The 15,878-nt window shown below is 44.6% G+C and overlaps 1 protein-coding gene across 4 annotated transcripts in view; it reads left to right on the top strand.

Moving 5' to 3' along the window:
* Nucleotides 1–2,457, top strand: part of trim44 (tripartite motif containing 44) — a 57,018-nt gene extending 54,561 nt beyond the window's left edge. For 3 of the 4 annotated variants that reach the window (XM_078283126.1, XM_071895123.2, XM_071895122.2), the window contains exon 5: nt 959–2,457. In XM_078283126.1, the coding sequence (XP_078139252.1) occupies nt 959–1,306 (348 nt within the window). In that variant the 3' untranslated portion in view covers nt 1,307–2,457. The remainder of the gene's footprint in view (nt 1–958) is intronic. The other variant, XM_071895124.2, reaches the window with a different exon arrangement.
* The last annotated feature ends 13,421 nt before the right edge of the window (nt 2,458–15,878 follow it).

The following is a 15,878-nucleotide window of genomic DNA, read 5'->3' on the forward strand; positions in this document are numbered from 1 at the left end:
CAAGTCTGATGCAAATTTATTCAGCCTTTTCTGAAAAAGTTCATGGGCACAAAAAAAAGCACATCCTCTGAAAGGTGAAGGGCAGCAAAACTCCTGGGTCTAGGCATTTTTATTTTTCATTTTAATAGGCTGATGCTAGGTTAGTTATCATAGCCTACTAACAGAGTAGCATGTCTATCAGCAGAAACTATCATGGTTACGTAAACTATTAACCGCTCAGTGTGCTTGTGCCTGGAAATTATTCATTCCTTTTGTTAACTGTTTTGAGTAACCATTTGGGGGACAATCTCTTCTTTCCTGAGTCTTGCTATTGGAGATGGCAGTGAGCATTCAGTAATACAAACCAACTGTCCAAGATTGTAGGAACCTGTTGTATTCAAATATATTTTAATGCTGAAATTAAATGGCATTGCTCTAAAGCACATTGAATTGCAAGAACACAGCCCAGTGCAGTATGTCTGTGAACAGAAGAACACGCTGACATGTAGTCTTTTGAAATGGATGTGGTAGATCTGAGTGAAAAATCATAATAGAGAGAGATGCTGTCTGTTACACCCTCCAGTCTCCCAGGGAGGAGCAGTGCTCTGTCACCCTCACAAAGTTGTCCAATTAGAGGCTATGATTAGTGCAGACTGTCCCCAGTGAAATGGAATCTATCAGCCTGGCTCAGATTGCTACAGGTCCCTGCGATTTAGCAATCGCTTTGTCTCTGTCACTCCAGAGCCACTAATATAAAACCAACAGAATGGATGATTTCTACTTAAGGCGTACCTTGATTGAAGCTGATTACATTTCGCAAAGGTTTATTATATTTACATAATGTGCATGCATGGATGAGGGTGGGTGGGTGGGGTGTGCGTTTGTGTGGCTGTGTGTGTGTGCAAGAAAGACAAGGAAAGAGAAGGGTTGGAGGACAGACAGATCTGATCTTTCTGTGTTTCTGCTGCGTTTCTTCCAGGCTGCCGGAGCCGAGGCGAGACCCCATGGACCCGCGGGACTATGGGGACGAGCCCGGGCCGTCGATGGGCCACGCCCCCTGATACTGGCGGTCCAGTGTCAGACCGCACCCACCTGTCCTTCAGTGTCCGCTCCACCCAGCTCTCCAGCCCTCTTGAGCGGCAAGGCCGGAGATCTCCATCTGCCGTCTCCCCCTCACCCTCCTCGCCACCCCACCCCCCCCACCCCACCCCACCCTCTCCACCCCACCCTCTCCCTGCTGATGTCTGCCGGCAGCAAGCTGACCTTGAAGAAGGCTGCTGTGACAAATATGGATGGCCACGTCTTTTCTGCTCTCCAACTTTTTTAATTCCTCACTAGCTCCTAACTTTCTTTAATTGAAGCACGCGAGTTCTGTGCAATCAATTACCATCAGGCTCAATTTCCACAGCCAGTCAGATCCTTGGCTGACTGGTGAGCCTGGCTGACTCAGAGAGGAGTCTGGGTAAGGCAGCCGAGCGGAGCATCTGTTAAGCCCAACAGATGTCAGAAATGGAAAATTCTGTGACATGGTGTGCTTCACTGTTCATTTATTCGCAATATCATTTTTTGGTCCTGTCATTTTGGCAAACATTGTGGACACACACACACACACACACAGCGAAAGAGAACATTTGTCAGATGCCACGATGCCTTACGTCACAGAGAGAATATACATTACAAAAGTGTTCTGGGTGTTTTACTGCGATTGTGAAAAAGGGAAACGTAAGTGTCTCTAAAGTCTGTTCTGTAATCGTGTCTCTTGTGTTTTCCATCATCCTCCCGGTGCCTTGTTCTCTCCCTCTCTTCTCCCTTCTCTTCCTTGTATAGTACATCTTCAGTCTCTGCCCCTCCCCGCCTGTTCTTTATGCCTGTCGATGTATGCATGCCTGCTTGCGTGCGCGCGTGTTTGTCAGATCCATCATCAGAGGACATTTTGACACCCATTGATTGGTGAATGTTGCTGAGTCCATGTAAGGTGAAAATCGAACTGTAATTTGACTGTGCAAAATGGCACTCCCGCAATATCAGCATTCTATGTAATGTAAAGGCTCATTACTCCCGGCCAATCCGCAGTGTGTGACAGAGTACAGTCCAGATAAATGTATGCACTTTCTACCTTGGCCTACTCAATCATAGCTTTCAGTCATGACGCACTGCTGCAGGTCTGTATCAACAATAGTTTTTAATGTGATTTATTCTGTTGCCTTAAATTCTAAATTGAAAGTGGAGTCATCTATAATATGTGGGACATGTTTGACAACAGCATGACTTCAGCACCGTAGCACTGCACCGAGTTGCACTGAGAGTTGTATACCCACCCAGGGGAAATGTTGGTGTGTCAACAGCTTATTGAAATAATTCCAACAAACAGCTCAGTCCCTATTCTTGTGTAACAACAGAAACAACTGTCAGATGTTCCCTCTTATTTTTTGTCTATTTTTGTCTTAAATCTATAAATAAACAGGAGCCTATTTCTTAGATTGGATGTTGAACATGACATTCATATTTCCACTTTAAGAACAATTTCTACATGATTTGTGTCTTTCAAAACAAAACGAGCAGGTGAAGACCATCAATCATCCTGGACGGCATTATCGGAAAACGCCGCTCACACATGACAAAGGATAGAGGCAGGAGGAAGAGAGATGACGTGGAGAAGAGAGGGAATACAGAATTTCCAGTTTTCAAAATCCATCAAAATTCACGGCACCTTCCCATCCAGATAGCACTGGGAATGGGAGAAAGCTCTGCGTACTTCACGATAGATGCATTTAAATACAGACTGCTACAGAACCCACTTTCATCAACTCACGGCTGCAAAAACACCAAGTCTCACCCCCACTCATTTGGGTTTTTTCCCTTTCCTCCTCTTGCCTTCTAAGAATCGCATCATGCAGCACACGTTGGCTTCGCACCTGCTTTCAACCTGAGCTGAGACGCTCCATCGAGCCACAAATGCTTTCTCAGCAGTCCCGCTCCCTTCGCATTGAGATATTGACTTAGAGAAACTCATTTAGCCGGTGGTCATGGCTATCAGGTTGGTAACACATGTGGGTTTGCATTTTCTTTCAAGTTCCCCTTTGCAGAAATAATGGGGCTTAATGACTTACTGTATGAGGCATTGATCCCCGGCACTCGCTGAGCCACTGCACATTGTCCAAGGACCAGAGCACTCAAACCCTTTTAGACTGTGTGTGTTTTTTTTTCTTGTGTGTGTGTCTGTGCCTAAATTGATTTAAGCCAACTGTGCGAAGGCAGAGCAAGATGGGGTCTCACATGCTATCAAAGGGAGGGTGGTTTCAGCGAATAATCATTATCCTGTCATCTGCGTTGCCTCTATCGTTGAGTCCAACATGATCAAAGAAATAATAACAAACCTGAGGGGGGACAATGTGCCTGTTGTCTGGGGAGGAAATGGAGAGGAGAAGATTGTCTGATCTCATTTAGCCAGGGAGACCACAAGGTTCCCTTTTTTCCACACCCAATTACACCTGCTCTCCCAGGTTCCGCTCACTTCGCTGAGCATGTTCACACACACGCACAAAGACACACACACACACACACGCAAATAAACACAAGCACCGCCGTAAGACCTCCCCTTCCTGATGGGCAAAAGAGACAATTTGTGTATTTGTATTGACAGGAATTAATTGCTTCATGGGTTGTGAGATTGAATTGGTTACGTGACATGGTTGCTAGTGGTGATGCGGCTTTGATTGCCGTATTTAATAGAGCCTATTTTTCTCTGCCATCATTTAAAAGACAGTTGGAGTCTGTGGTTTCACAGTAATGGAGCAGCTCCACCGCCCCCCTTCTCACTACGACATGCCTTAATGATTCTGTTTATTAGCATGCAAGAGAGGGAGGAGAAATGGGAATTTCTCTGTGAGAACAGACCACACATTGCTTTTAGTGTGTGTGTGTGCTGCATATGCGTGTCTATGTGCGTGCTTTTCAGTATGTGTGTCTGTGTGTGCATGTGTGCATGTGTGCATTAGCCTGTGAAAGATGGCAGTTTATTTGAAGAGACCCCACCTCCACCCTTGCCCAGATTGCATGCTCCTGTACCATTCAACAGAATGTATTGCTTGTCTCACAGTAAATGCACTTTCCTATTCATCTTTCCCCTTGGCCTCTTCACACACCCACACATGCACACGCACAAGGAAATTGGCATCAGTTAAAGGATCCTACCCTAGATTTCACATTTTCTGGAATTTGATTTGGGTTCAATCACTTACTGAAACCATAGATGATTGATGTGTGTATAAGTATTCATCTATGATTTCCAAGGTGTTTACCATGCCTTTTAGATGCAACGAGAGCTGTAGAGCGGTGATAAAGCAGCAAATATTGGTCACCAAATAACTCGGTAATGGAATGAGATGTCAAAAAGCCTGATGTTTATTTCCTACCAAGGTGAGGATGACATAGGACCCACATATCAAATAAAAGGTGTCATTCCTTTATGTAGAAATGTTTGTTTTTTGTTGATGTCTTTTTTTATAATAATAACCTGCAGTAACACTTCCAGCTTCTTTTATGTTTAATACAAGACAGGATTAAGGCAACTCTATAAAAGGAAATGCCAAAAGAGGATGAATCAATTTCCCCGCTTGAGCTCTGCAACTTCAGAGTTGATGAACAGTCGTCGATTTTTGGCTCATATGTGATCCAGCCAGCGCGAAGGTGGTGCAGGCTGTGGGCCGTCCCAGACTGACTGACAGCAGGCATCTGTCAGGGGTGACAGGTACAGACAGCTGTCTGGCAGCTCCACCTCGTGAACAATGACCGGGTGGACATGAGACGGCCAGGGAATCCATCTCTCTCTCAGACAGCCTCTATCACTCTTAAGTCCCCGAGTCAGTCCAGACACCACAGGGCCTCCGGCTCTGCCCTCTCTGCAATCTTTTCCCGTCTGAACGTCCTATCTGGATAGGTGAAGGAACTGTAGAGTGGGAAGTGAAGGGGACTGGTGGGGGGTGTCGTGATAAGAAGGGTAAAGTATGGGTCCATGGCTCATACTGGGGCTTGGGATGGGGATTAGAGCTCAGGATGGAGCTCGCAATGGCGCATGAAACCGGTCACGTGCAAGGTAATGGAGATGGGGATGATGATGGGGTGGATGCAGTGGAAACGAATTGGGATGGTTGGTTTCCTCCAGTTGATAGTGGAACGTGTCTCTGAATAAAATGAACATCCTGCGTACAGATAACACCTACTGGTGTTCCATCTGGGAGCTGTATCACATTATACTCTCTCTCTGCCACAACCGTGATGAATCATCTTCACAACAAGGAAGGATGTAGAATATAGGAAAGTGAGAGGCGAAAAGATGGTATTTGTAGGCGGGCTCTCCATATTCTCTGCCCAAAGGTACATGTATATCTTGCAAAACATTAATGTCCACATTGTAATATCAAAGAGGGATATTAAATGTCTTGGTTGACACAAACATGAAGTCATGTTTGTGTCGACCAAGAAATGTACGCCTGCATTAAAATCCTCAAATGTTGTGCTCCTCTTATTTTTCTTTTCACTGAAAACTGTCACAATTTTTGCCACCCGCCTACGCTGAGTGTTCACTAAAACCTGGCAACCTGGCTTGTTCCACCCTTCTGTGCTTGTTTTCCCTCCATCTCTCCCTCGCTTCCTCCCTCTTTCCTCTCATCACTCATGCTGTGTACACGGTCTGTCCCTTTCTGGTTGCCCGGGCGCCTCCGGAGCTTGTTAATTGCGGTGGTGACACAGGTCTGTGTGCGAGGCAGCAGTAGTAATTGCTCTGGCCAGGCCTGGGGAGAGCAAGGCTGCGGCCGTCTGGCCTCCAGGTCTGCCCCAAGGCTACGAGATTAGATAGATGCTTCCTTGTTTGATGACAGGGACAGCATTAACGCTTTTATCAGGGATACATTTTAAGATCAAACTTGTACTGTTCCCTCCTCATAGGAGGCACACATACAATATAGATGCTCTGTGCCAAGTTCTACAGTAGTTGGCAAATGGGAGGCATGGGAACATTATTAGCCTTATGTCTTCTCATACTTCTTATACTGGTGGTCAGTTGCCATCAATTTGCATAATTTCTAGAACCATGTGCAAGAGTGGCAGTTTTACATCCTGTTGTTGCACAATAAGGTTCACAAGAGAACAGTAGTTCCCTCTCACTTTGCAGCTTGGTATCAATGTGTAGAGTAAATTTGAAGTATCTACACAGAGGATGGATCTGCATTCTTAGGAGACCGAGACAGCAGAGTAGAAACACCACACTGAATGAGGACTGGAAATAAGCAAAAAGTAGGCACCTCAAGTCAGTGGGTTGATTGATTAAAAATGAATCACAGTGGTTAGAATGCTACACTTGCTACCTATACACCATCTTGTATATTATTACCCCTCCTTAGAGGTCACGAAAAAAAAATGTCACTCCAGTGTCCTCGTTCTTTGCTAAAGAACTTTAAGATGCAAGAGATTCAGAGCTCTGAGCTCCGACTGAAGGCCATTATGTTAAAGACCATAAGTCAGAATGACCCTTCTAACACAAAGGCCCACTCCTGTATACTGAAATCAATAGAACTCATTTGAAATTACCCAATTTGTCTTTTGAGAGGTTATTGATTCTACATTGATTTAAGGTTTAGGAGCAAGAGGAAGTAGAAAAAAAATGATAGACAATGCTAATATAGGAATGTTCATGTAAATATGAGCTGTTTTGACAGTCATCTTGATATTACCCCTTTTGTTCCTGTCTGTCATGTTGTATTATTGTCTATCCGTGTGCCTCCTGCCTACACAAAACGTTTCCCTGGCAGTCTCCCCATGGCGACTGCTTAATCAAGATGACGAGCGGCTTAAAAATCAGATTCTAATTGGATTCGACGATGATAAGACATTTACTAAACATGTACTCTTGTGATGTCCCCTTAATAATCTTTTCGGAATCTGCACTCAGCAAAGTTTTTCCCCTCTCAAAGGCTTTGAAAGGAGATTATGGGGATAACGAAAACCCTCTCAACCAGGAGCCGTGTGTAGGACTGAATTTAAGAGAAGAATTTAATGTTTGTGAGTGTTCAGCCTCTTTTCTCTCGCAGCCACATGTTCTGACACCTTTCATTTTCCCTCTTTCGCTGTTGAAAGAGGACATTTCTCCTTTTCTCCTACACCAGCTGATGTGTCTGTCACCTCTTTGGTGCTGTGTAGATGTGCTCCTACACATCGGGCCCTGACACCTGCAGCTATGGGAAATGTGCTAATGACCCCTATTCTGAACCACCCTCCCCTGCAGCATCACCAACAGCCCAACACTCGCTGCACGTTGCTCATGGTAATGGTGCTAATAGACTGGAATGCTACAAACTAATACAGCATGTCTGGAAGGCAAACACTGTAGCTCACATAGGCAGACAGTTTGCCAATAGACGTCTGTTTATCAGCAATAAATGTAAAATGTGTCAGTTACAAGAGCAGAAATAAAAAGAAATGGAGGAGAGATGGTGATTTTTATTTTTTTTTATCCGGGGAGCCAGGCCTTGTTTGATAGATTTCTCCTAAACTGGAGCAGCAAATTGGCAGAGTAGATATTTCAGGCTGTTATGTTTGTGATTTGGGAGAGAATACAGGTGTGGTCTCAAGGGGTAATATTTTTTCTGCAAACTGTGTCAGAGGGAGAGAGAAACATAATAAACAGTGTGGGAAGTGTAGCGCCGTTTAAAATGCGTGGGAAAGTAGAGAAATAAAATCTGTAGAAAAAGGTATGAGGCTGCTTTTGCTCCTGGATTTAAAACACCAGAGCAGATGGAGGATGTCTTGAGATGTCTAGATAGGGCTCAAATCATTTGAACACAGGCGTTAGCACACCCAAGAAGATGCGGAATCGGATTTTCCAACATTTTTTCCATAGTTCAGGAGTCTGTTTTCAGTCCGTCTTTAGCAATATTGATGCATCTTCTATCTGCAGTGGAGTAAATGGAACCAGAGCCATATCATGAACTTTGCTCGAGTCCCAAATCAGTCTCAAGTCTTGAGGCATAAGTCTTAAGTCAAGTCCCAAGTCTAAATGTAGAACACCAAGTCAAGTCAGAACAAATCAAGAGTCCAGTATCAACTTAATATCTTAAAGAAAACTAAATATCTAGGAATTTTCAATGCAATATAATTGTAATAGGATAAAAACTTGGTAAGAGAATCATGAGTTTGATTACTAGAATCAGATTCAACTTCAATAAATTCAATAATTTCAAAAAAATTCAGAAAACAATTTAAATTCAGTCGTCTGCTGGAACAAATCGCATCACTTTCAATCCAAGTCATTTACATAAACAAGATATTTTGTCAAGACTCAATAAACCTTTTCAAGTCATCAAAGTACAAGTCAAAGTCAAGTCCCAAGCCAGCACAACCCAAGTCAAGTCTCAAGTATTCTCTTCATGCATCAAGCCAAGTCTCAAGAAATTCAAATTATGATTTGCGTCTGACTCAAGTCCAAGTCATGTGACTCAAGTCCCCCAACCTCTGCATGAAGGGCATAAGACGTGTAGATATGATGGAAAATGACTCTGGTCTAGCTTTATGGTGATGTCTGGTCTCTCCAGTGTGCAAATGAAAAGTAATTCTATGGTGGCAAAATGCTTGCAGTAAACTGACATGTCAGGGCTACAATGAAACAGGGGGTTGTACTTTTTTTACACATGTCCACATATACGCCGCAGGAACCTGCAGTCCCGTCTTTCTCTGGTTTCATTGTCTCTCCAAAACAGGCTAACACCCATTAGCGTTGGCAGTCTGGGGATTGAGATGAATGTGTTCCAATTTTAGCCGGCCCGTCTGAGTGGCCTGCAGGGTCTCACAGTATACGGGAAGACTGCGAAGTGAGAGCTGGAGCTGTCCCAAGGCAACTCACACTGCTTCAGCCTGGCCTTGGGATCTCTACCTGTGGGCAGAATACCAAACACACACACCTACGAGTACTACAAGTACTCATATGCATTCATATACATAGTTGCACAAACAAGTCTCTCTCTCTCTCTCTCTCTCTCTCTCTCTCTCTCTCTCTCTCTCTCTCTCTCACACACACACACACACACACACACACACACACACACACACACAGAGCCACGTATCCCTTAAGAACTTTCTAACAGCAGACACCACCTGTAAAGGACAAACAATGTATCTAATCACTTCAAAAGCGGGCACTCTATCTATCTCCGTTAACGGGGGCAAATAGCAGGCAAGAAGATGGCAACGATATGCATGCAAACACACTCATTTGGCCCGCTCACTGAGAACTCAGCGGAGAGTGAGAAACAGCCCATTTCTGAGAACCAGAAGCTGTTTATTCACGCCGCACTTGAATCATGGTCCCGCTGTATTCAGAATCCTTTCCCCATGAAAGTTTTGTCTATGAGTGAGTGGAATAATGAGTGGATGCAGCAACAAACGCTTCTCTCGTCCATATTTAGCATCTAGTTTCTGTCTTCTGCAGTGGCTCGGAGATTATGTTTAAAGCCTCTCACTACCTTGGCCAATCAGAATGCTCATTTACCCCTTTGCCCACCTCATTGCACTGGCAATCACAGTGAGGTGAATGGGGTTTGACTTTAACCATGATATATGAGTCGCCATAAAGATAATGATAATAAAATGCCCGTCTGATTAAACGAGCGCCCAGTCGTGTTAATTGTTCTTATGATGAAAGGTCATGCTCAGCATGTGTCCGCGCCCGGCCGCCACCAGCAATGGTATTTAATGAGACTTTCTCAATTAAATTATCCACAGGGAAACAAAGAGAGAGGCCAGCTCTCTCGGCTCCCAATTGACATTTATAGGAAATGCTGGGTCCTAAAGGCTACTTTGGCAGTAGAAGGCAGTTTTTTTCACCCCATGAAATATTATGGAGGACGGATCATTCTCCACCTTCTACAAGCAGATAAACAACCATTTACGCATGTGTGTACTGCTTGAGCATTTGTAAGCTTTTGTATCAGCACCCCCACCCTCTCCCACACCCCCCGTGCACGCACATCCACGTGCACGCTCATACACACACACATACACCAACACTCTCCCTCCTCCCTAAATCCCGCATTTGGCCTTCCCCTCCCAGCATGCTGAGGTGGCCCTCTCCTTTGAGGATTAGAGACGATCAAAGCTATGCTCATTTCACGCTCACATTTGCTCCCCCTGCCAGCAGGCGGGAAAACCCCACCGGCCAACACTCCTCTGCATCAGCCTGGCAGGGCAGGCTGCAGGCATGCTCAGGAGGGAAGCGAGATACACAACTAAATACTGCATACAACATTCTATTACTGCGCATAAATTCTCATGTCATCGTGGAATATTTTGTCGCTTTGTTTACGGTCACAATGTGTCCTTTTTTCCATCAGGAGGCTCGTTTATAGGTGGATCACGTTGCTTCAGAACATTTTGTTATTGTTTAGACTTTGAATAGCTCTCTGCATGTCGGTCAGTCACAGACATGGTGAGACTCCAAAACATATTATCCTTACACTTCAAACAATGTCCTATATTTCAACTATGTTCCATTTTTTCACAGCTATTGTTTGGATGCTTCTGAAGACCTCCTTCTTATTCAGTCACAGTTTGTCAGTGTTGGCTGGCATAATATAGAAGTAGGTGCGTGTGTGTGTGTGCACACGCGCGTGCGTGAATGTAGACTGGCATCACCCCATGTTACTGTGTGTCACAGCCACATAGTGCCTCACTGTTGACTCTAATGAGAGGTTGCCCAAGGCAAGGCAGCAGAACAAAGCAATTTATTTGTTTGTGTTTGTGTATGTGTGTCTGCATATGTGTGTGTGTGTGTGTATTTGTGTCTGTGTGCATGCCAATGAGTAAATCAGAGATGGAAAGAGCAAGGGGTTCAAATTAGAATATGAACATTGTACCCCAAGCCACCCTTAACCGTTTCCCATGGTGCTTTGCAGGGACTGGGGCCCAGCAGCAGTGGGTATTGAGCTGGTAATTTTTCACTTGGTGATCAAAGGCCTAGTTCCCAACAAGCCCCCTTGCCTCCCTCTCTGTCTCTCTCTCCCCCCTTGTTTTCCTTTCCCTCCCCTCTCCTCTCTGCTCCAATCAGAGTCCAGGACAGCCAGGCGTGAGTTCCAACCCTGTGGCGATGGCGCTTATTATCCCAGGGCCTGGGAGACCTTGCTGCTACCGCCTGACTGTTAACCCCTCACTGTGCTGACTCTTAACCCCTTCAAACCCGACTTCCTACTCTCTTACTATGGCTTAATGCCCTCTAGCAGCAGCCAGACTAACACAATCCCTTTCAATCAAAATCTTTTGACCCCCAGCTTTCTGCTTAGTTTATTTATTTCATGCTCCCTTTCCTCCGAACACCCTTTTCACACACTCGATCCACTTGACTGTTGAATCGTAAGCATAAACCAATTCTTTCTCCCTTGTTTGCTCAAACTTTCTTTAGTTCTCAACTGCTCCTCCGCTCCTCCTTCTATTCTAATTCACACTTCAATAGCTCAAACACGTCACTCGCTTGGCACTCTGCATATTGGTTCATTCCAGCATCTCTTAGACTTCCAGCGCTGCTGTAATATTCTCAAGGTTATTCTCAATGTTACCCTCCCACAGATCTGGGTCTTTTTATCTTACACAAATATAGCCTGGAGCAGTGAGCGGGCCTATGAAAAATACAGAACAGGGCCAGGGCATGGCAGGGAGGCAGGGATTGAGTGGCCTACTTTGGCCCATAAAAAACACCTGCGACAGTCGGTGGTCCGCTAAACTAAGGCAGCCTGCGGGTGTGAGCACGGGCCAAGCCAAGATGATTGCCATAAAACAGGCCAAGCCTTCTGGCAGCGCTGGTGCATCTTCTCATCCTGGCCTTGCTCCATCACATGACCTTCTGGCCTTGATGCTCTCATCAGTCCTTCTGTTTTCCTTCTCTCACTCCTTCTATCCTACAGTATCTTTTTCAGAATTTGTCTATGTAATTGGTTACGTAAGCCTCGACTTGTGCATAATGTGGAGCCAAATTGAATGGATTCAGTTCTTTACTTTCTGTGTAATCCCCAACTAATTTAGAATCTTGCCTTTGATAACCAGAGTTAATGGCTCAAATGTGAACAACCTTGATGAGTGATGACACCAGCAACACCTCTGCAAGGTGGATGAAGGGGCAAAGGAGGGAGGGGTGGTGAGGTGGGGGGATGGAATGGAAGGGGTGGATAGAAGGAGGGGAAAGAGGCAGGACCCCAGCAATAAAAACAAGAGGATGTGTCAAGGGCAGGTGGGTTTCTGCTGAGTGGATGCATGGGCATGATTGTCTCCTAGGATGAGGAAGCAGCTCTGGTACTGGGGCAGGTGTCAAGTTCATGTCAAGATGCTCTTTTCATTTTTATGTTTATGCAACAGAATGTAATCAGCAATCATTTACTCATTTGACGGTGGTTTCATTATTTGGTGTGACAACAAGTTAGTTTATATTATGGCTGGAGCGGAGGATAAAATCTGAGGAATGAAGGCTTGGCGATTGTTCACAGTTAACTGGATGTCTAACAATTTTGAATAAGTGAGAGAGAGTTGTCCATTGTTCGGCTGGACTTGACCTTGTTTGCAGCTATTGTTTTTAAACTGCACTGCCTATTTGGAGATCAGGTGTGATATGGCGCTATTATACAACAGTTCCGGTCGAGCAATTTGATTGGACAAGAGGCATTCCATGAGCGCTCATATACAGTATAACAGCACTGGGACGCTGTACTGTATGTATCACTCTTCACAGGTGTTCTAATGTAACCTTGATTAGGCTGCGTTCACACATAGCGTTTTTTTGTGTGGAGAAAGCGCTGCCTGGAGCGCTTCTTGTGAGGAGAAATAAAAAGCGGATCACCACGACGTCATCTGACGTTAGCCGAGTAGCTGGCTAGCTAACCAGCTGGTTAGCACTTCTACAGTGTTGTGCAACAAACAAATGCTTACCAGATATTCCCAGTACACGTCCACACAAAACTCTAACTTCATTCGCACCTAGTAGCGACAGTGCAAATATGGATACATTTGACCTTAATTACGAACGGTCGGCCGAGGCGGAAGATTGGGAAGAAAGTAAGCTGAAATCGTCTGTGCTAACCTAAAGGTAGCTAGCTAGCCTGCAGTCGGGAAACAGTTTACCTGTTGCTTGGCAACACTTGGTAGTGGAATCCTGAGGGAACTGTTTTTGTTGGCGGAGACAAATAACAGACAAAAATCATCTGTTGTCTCAAATTACCATTACTTGATGAATAGCTTTGTTTATACAACTGTTGTATAAAAGCAATATCACACTCGAGGTCGTGCTGTTGTATATCAGCACGGCTGTGATTCGGTCGTAGGCACGAGGCCGCAGGCCGAGTGCCGAAGATAATCACAGCCGTGCTGATATACAACAGCACGACCTCGAGTGTGATTTAATTGCGGCCTTGAGAGCAGTGTAACCACATAGAGTAATCTCAGTTATGTGTGTATTATTGATCTTTGTCTATCCAGCTAAATGACCATGTAATCCTTATTTTCCTAGTGTGTTTTACTTCACCACTGTTACGGGTAGGCCTAAGTGTGTATGGGAATCATTACATTTAATTGATACCTTGTTATTGCTCTCATTATGTTGTAATTAATTTGGGTGTTGGGAGTCCAGTATGGATTCTGAATTTTGCTGAGTGGGCCTTAATGAGCACTAGGCATTAATAGAGTCAGTAGTGCGAGCCACCAGCATTCACATGTTTACTGATATGGGTTAGGGATTGATTTCAATCTTTGATAGTCAGCGTTTACAACTATTTATTTTTTTTATGTATTTTCCACTAAAAATAAGTGTTATACTAATGCTAATGTTGTCATATCTATCCCTGTCCTTGTACTTTCTATTGGCCATGTAACCCATTCCAATCTGTACATCATTTTGTCTAGATTGATTAAGAATGTAATTGTTAATGCTTCAGGCATTTCTCACTCTGTTATTGGCACCTGCTCCTGGAATCCCAAATCAATAACTGCTCCTCATTTGATTCTCAGCCTGGAACTCACAGATTGACAGATGCACACACACTCACTCACTCTCTCTCACACACACACACACACACACACACTCAAGCTACCCTTTCCATCTCCCTGGGATTTAATTGTTGATGCCTATCTGATATCTCTGCAGTCCCGGCTGGCAAGACGTCAGCTTTGCTAACTAATGTCAGAGAGAGGAATGACGCATTGATCACATAACTGATTGATTAATCAATTAATGCATTTGGAGGAGCATGAAGGAGAGTCGGGGCTAGCATGAGTGTGGGCATATTTCTTTTTGTATAGCCTGTGTGTGTGTCTGCATAATTGGTCACGTAAGCCTACGCGTGTGTGCGCTGTTGGTCGGAGAGGGGTGGGCGTTGCTCTCGATATTTTCCCACTAAAGTCAACTTTATAATGGCACCAGCAGGCACACTTGCTGAAATCGTTAAAGGGGTTGTGCCTTGATGTGTCCTATCTCCTCTCTCTCTATATATATATTGCTCTCTGTCTCCCCCCCACACACACACACTCACATACCACACACAAACAAAGATGTCCTTCACATCAGTACGTTGGTTATTAAATGTACGATGAGTGCCGAGAGACTAACACTAGAGAGTGGGACTGCCTGTGCCAGTGCTTTAGGGGCCTTGGCATTTCACAGCTACCCAGACTGCAGGCCAACATGACAAGGACATGTCATCCTGAAGGCCGCATGACTTATTATTGCTTTCTCCCCCCTGTAGTACACACTTGATGGATACAGTGATATATTAACAAAGCTCTCAGTGGCGTCGGACACAACCGCTCTTGTTGGCAAGGTGATATAGACATTAGGTAATACCTAAAAGCTTGCAATATGTAATACTTGGTAATACCTTAATGTAACCCCTTAAAGCTTGAGAAAGTTTTTTGTTCAGAAGCTTTCTCTCCTCTCATTTCCTATATCTTTCCATTACAATATCTCGCCTGTTTTCTTTTTCTTCAAAACTCCCCTTTGTTCTCACACCTTCTTTTTCACCTTCTTCATCTCTCACTTTCTCTTCCTCTTTCCTCATCCACCGCCTCTTACTCTTCTCGCCTCTGGCTTCCTCACTTATTCCCCTCCCTATACCGCTCTGTAAGTCTTGTTTTGTCTCTCCACACCCACCCACGCACGCACACACACGCACACACACACCTACACACGCACGCAAACTCTCTCTTTCTCGCTCCCGTTATACATTCCCTTGCCTCTTGCTACATCTCTCTCTGTCTCTGCCTTTCTGTCTCTCTCCCCCTCTTTCTCTCTATCAATGCCACCACTCACCCACAGGCAAAGTCATCCCAGGTTGCGACGCTCCCTCCTCTTCACCAATCAGATCGTCTCTCTACCTCAGAGTAATTTTCCAAATTTGGCCACTAATTGGGTTTCTCCTGCGATTAAGTCAATAACAACCTTCATATTAGAGTTTAATGTCCCCTAATGAGTCCATTTGTTGGCCGGCGGCTAATTAGGTCTGGGCTGTTTATAGATAGCCTAAACTAATTGATGGGCATTACTGAAACACTGTGTGTCAATCAGTAATGTAGCCCATTTCTACTTTTTGCTCGCGGTCCCCAGTGCAGAGCCCCCAAAAACAGATTATACTGTTCTGGTTCATGGATCAGGCTACATAATTTGTGAGGCAGCTCAGCATTAACATTAATGATAACTCTAGGGAAGCAGAATAAAATCCATTTAGCATTGACTGACAAATCTGCTTCCTCCTCAACGGGCATTTAGTTTTATTAATGTTGTTGGTTGCACTGAGGATGTCTTTTGGGGAGACTAGTGTCTCCTTTTGTTAACTGTGGAGGTTGTTACACTGTCCATACTTACAATCTGTGGACTTTTC

Source organism: Centroberyx gerrardi, chromosome 4 (assembly GCF_048128805.1).
Source record: "Centroberyx gerrardi isolate f3 chromosome 4, fCenGer3.hap1.cur.20231027, whole genome shotgun sequence".
Taxonomy (NCBI): domain Eukaryota; kingdom Metazoa; phylum Chordata; class Actinopteri; order Beryciformes; family Berycidae; genus Centroberyx; species Centroberyx gerrardi.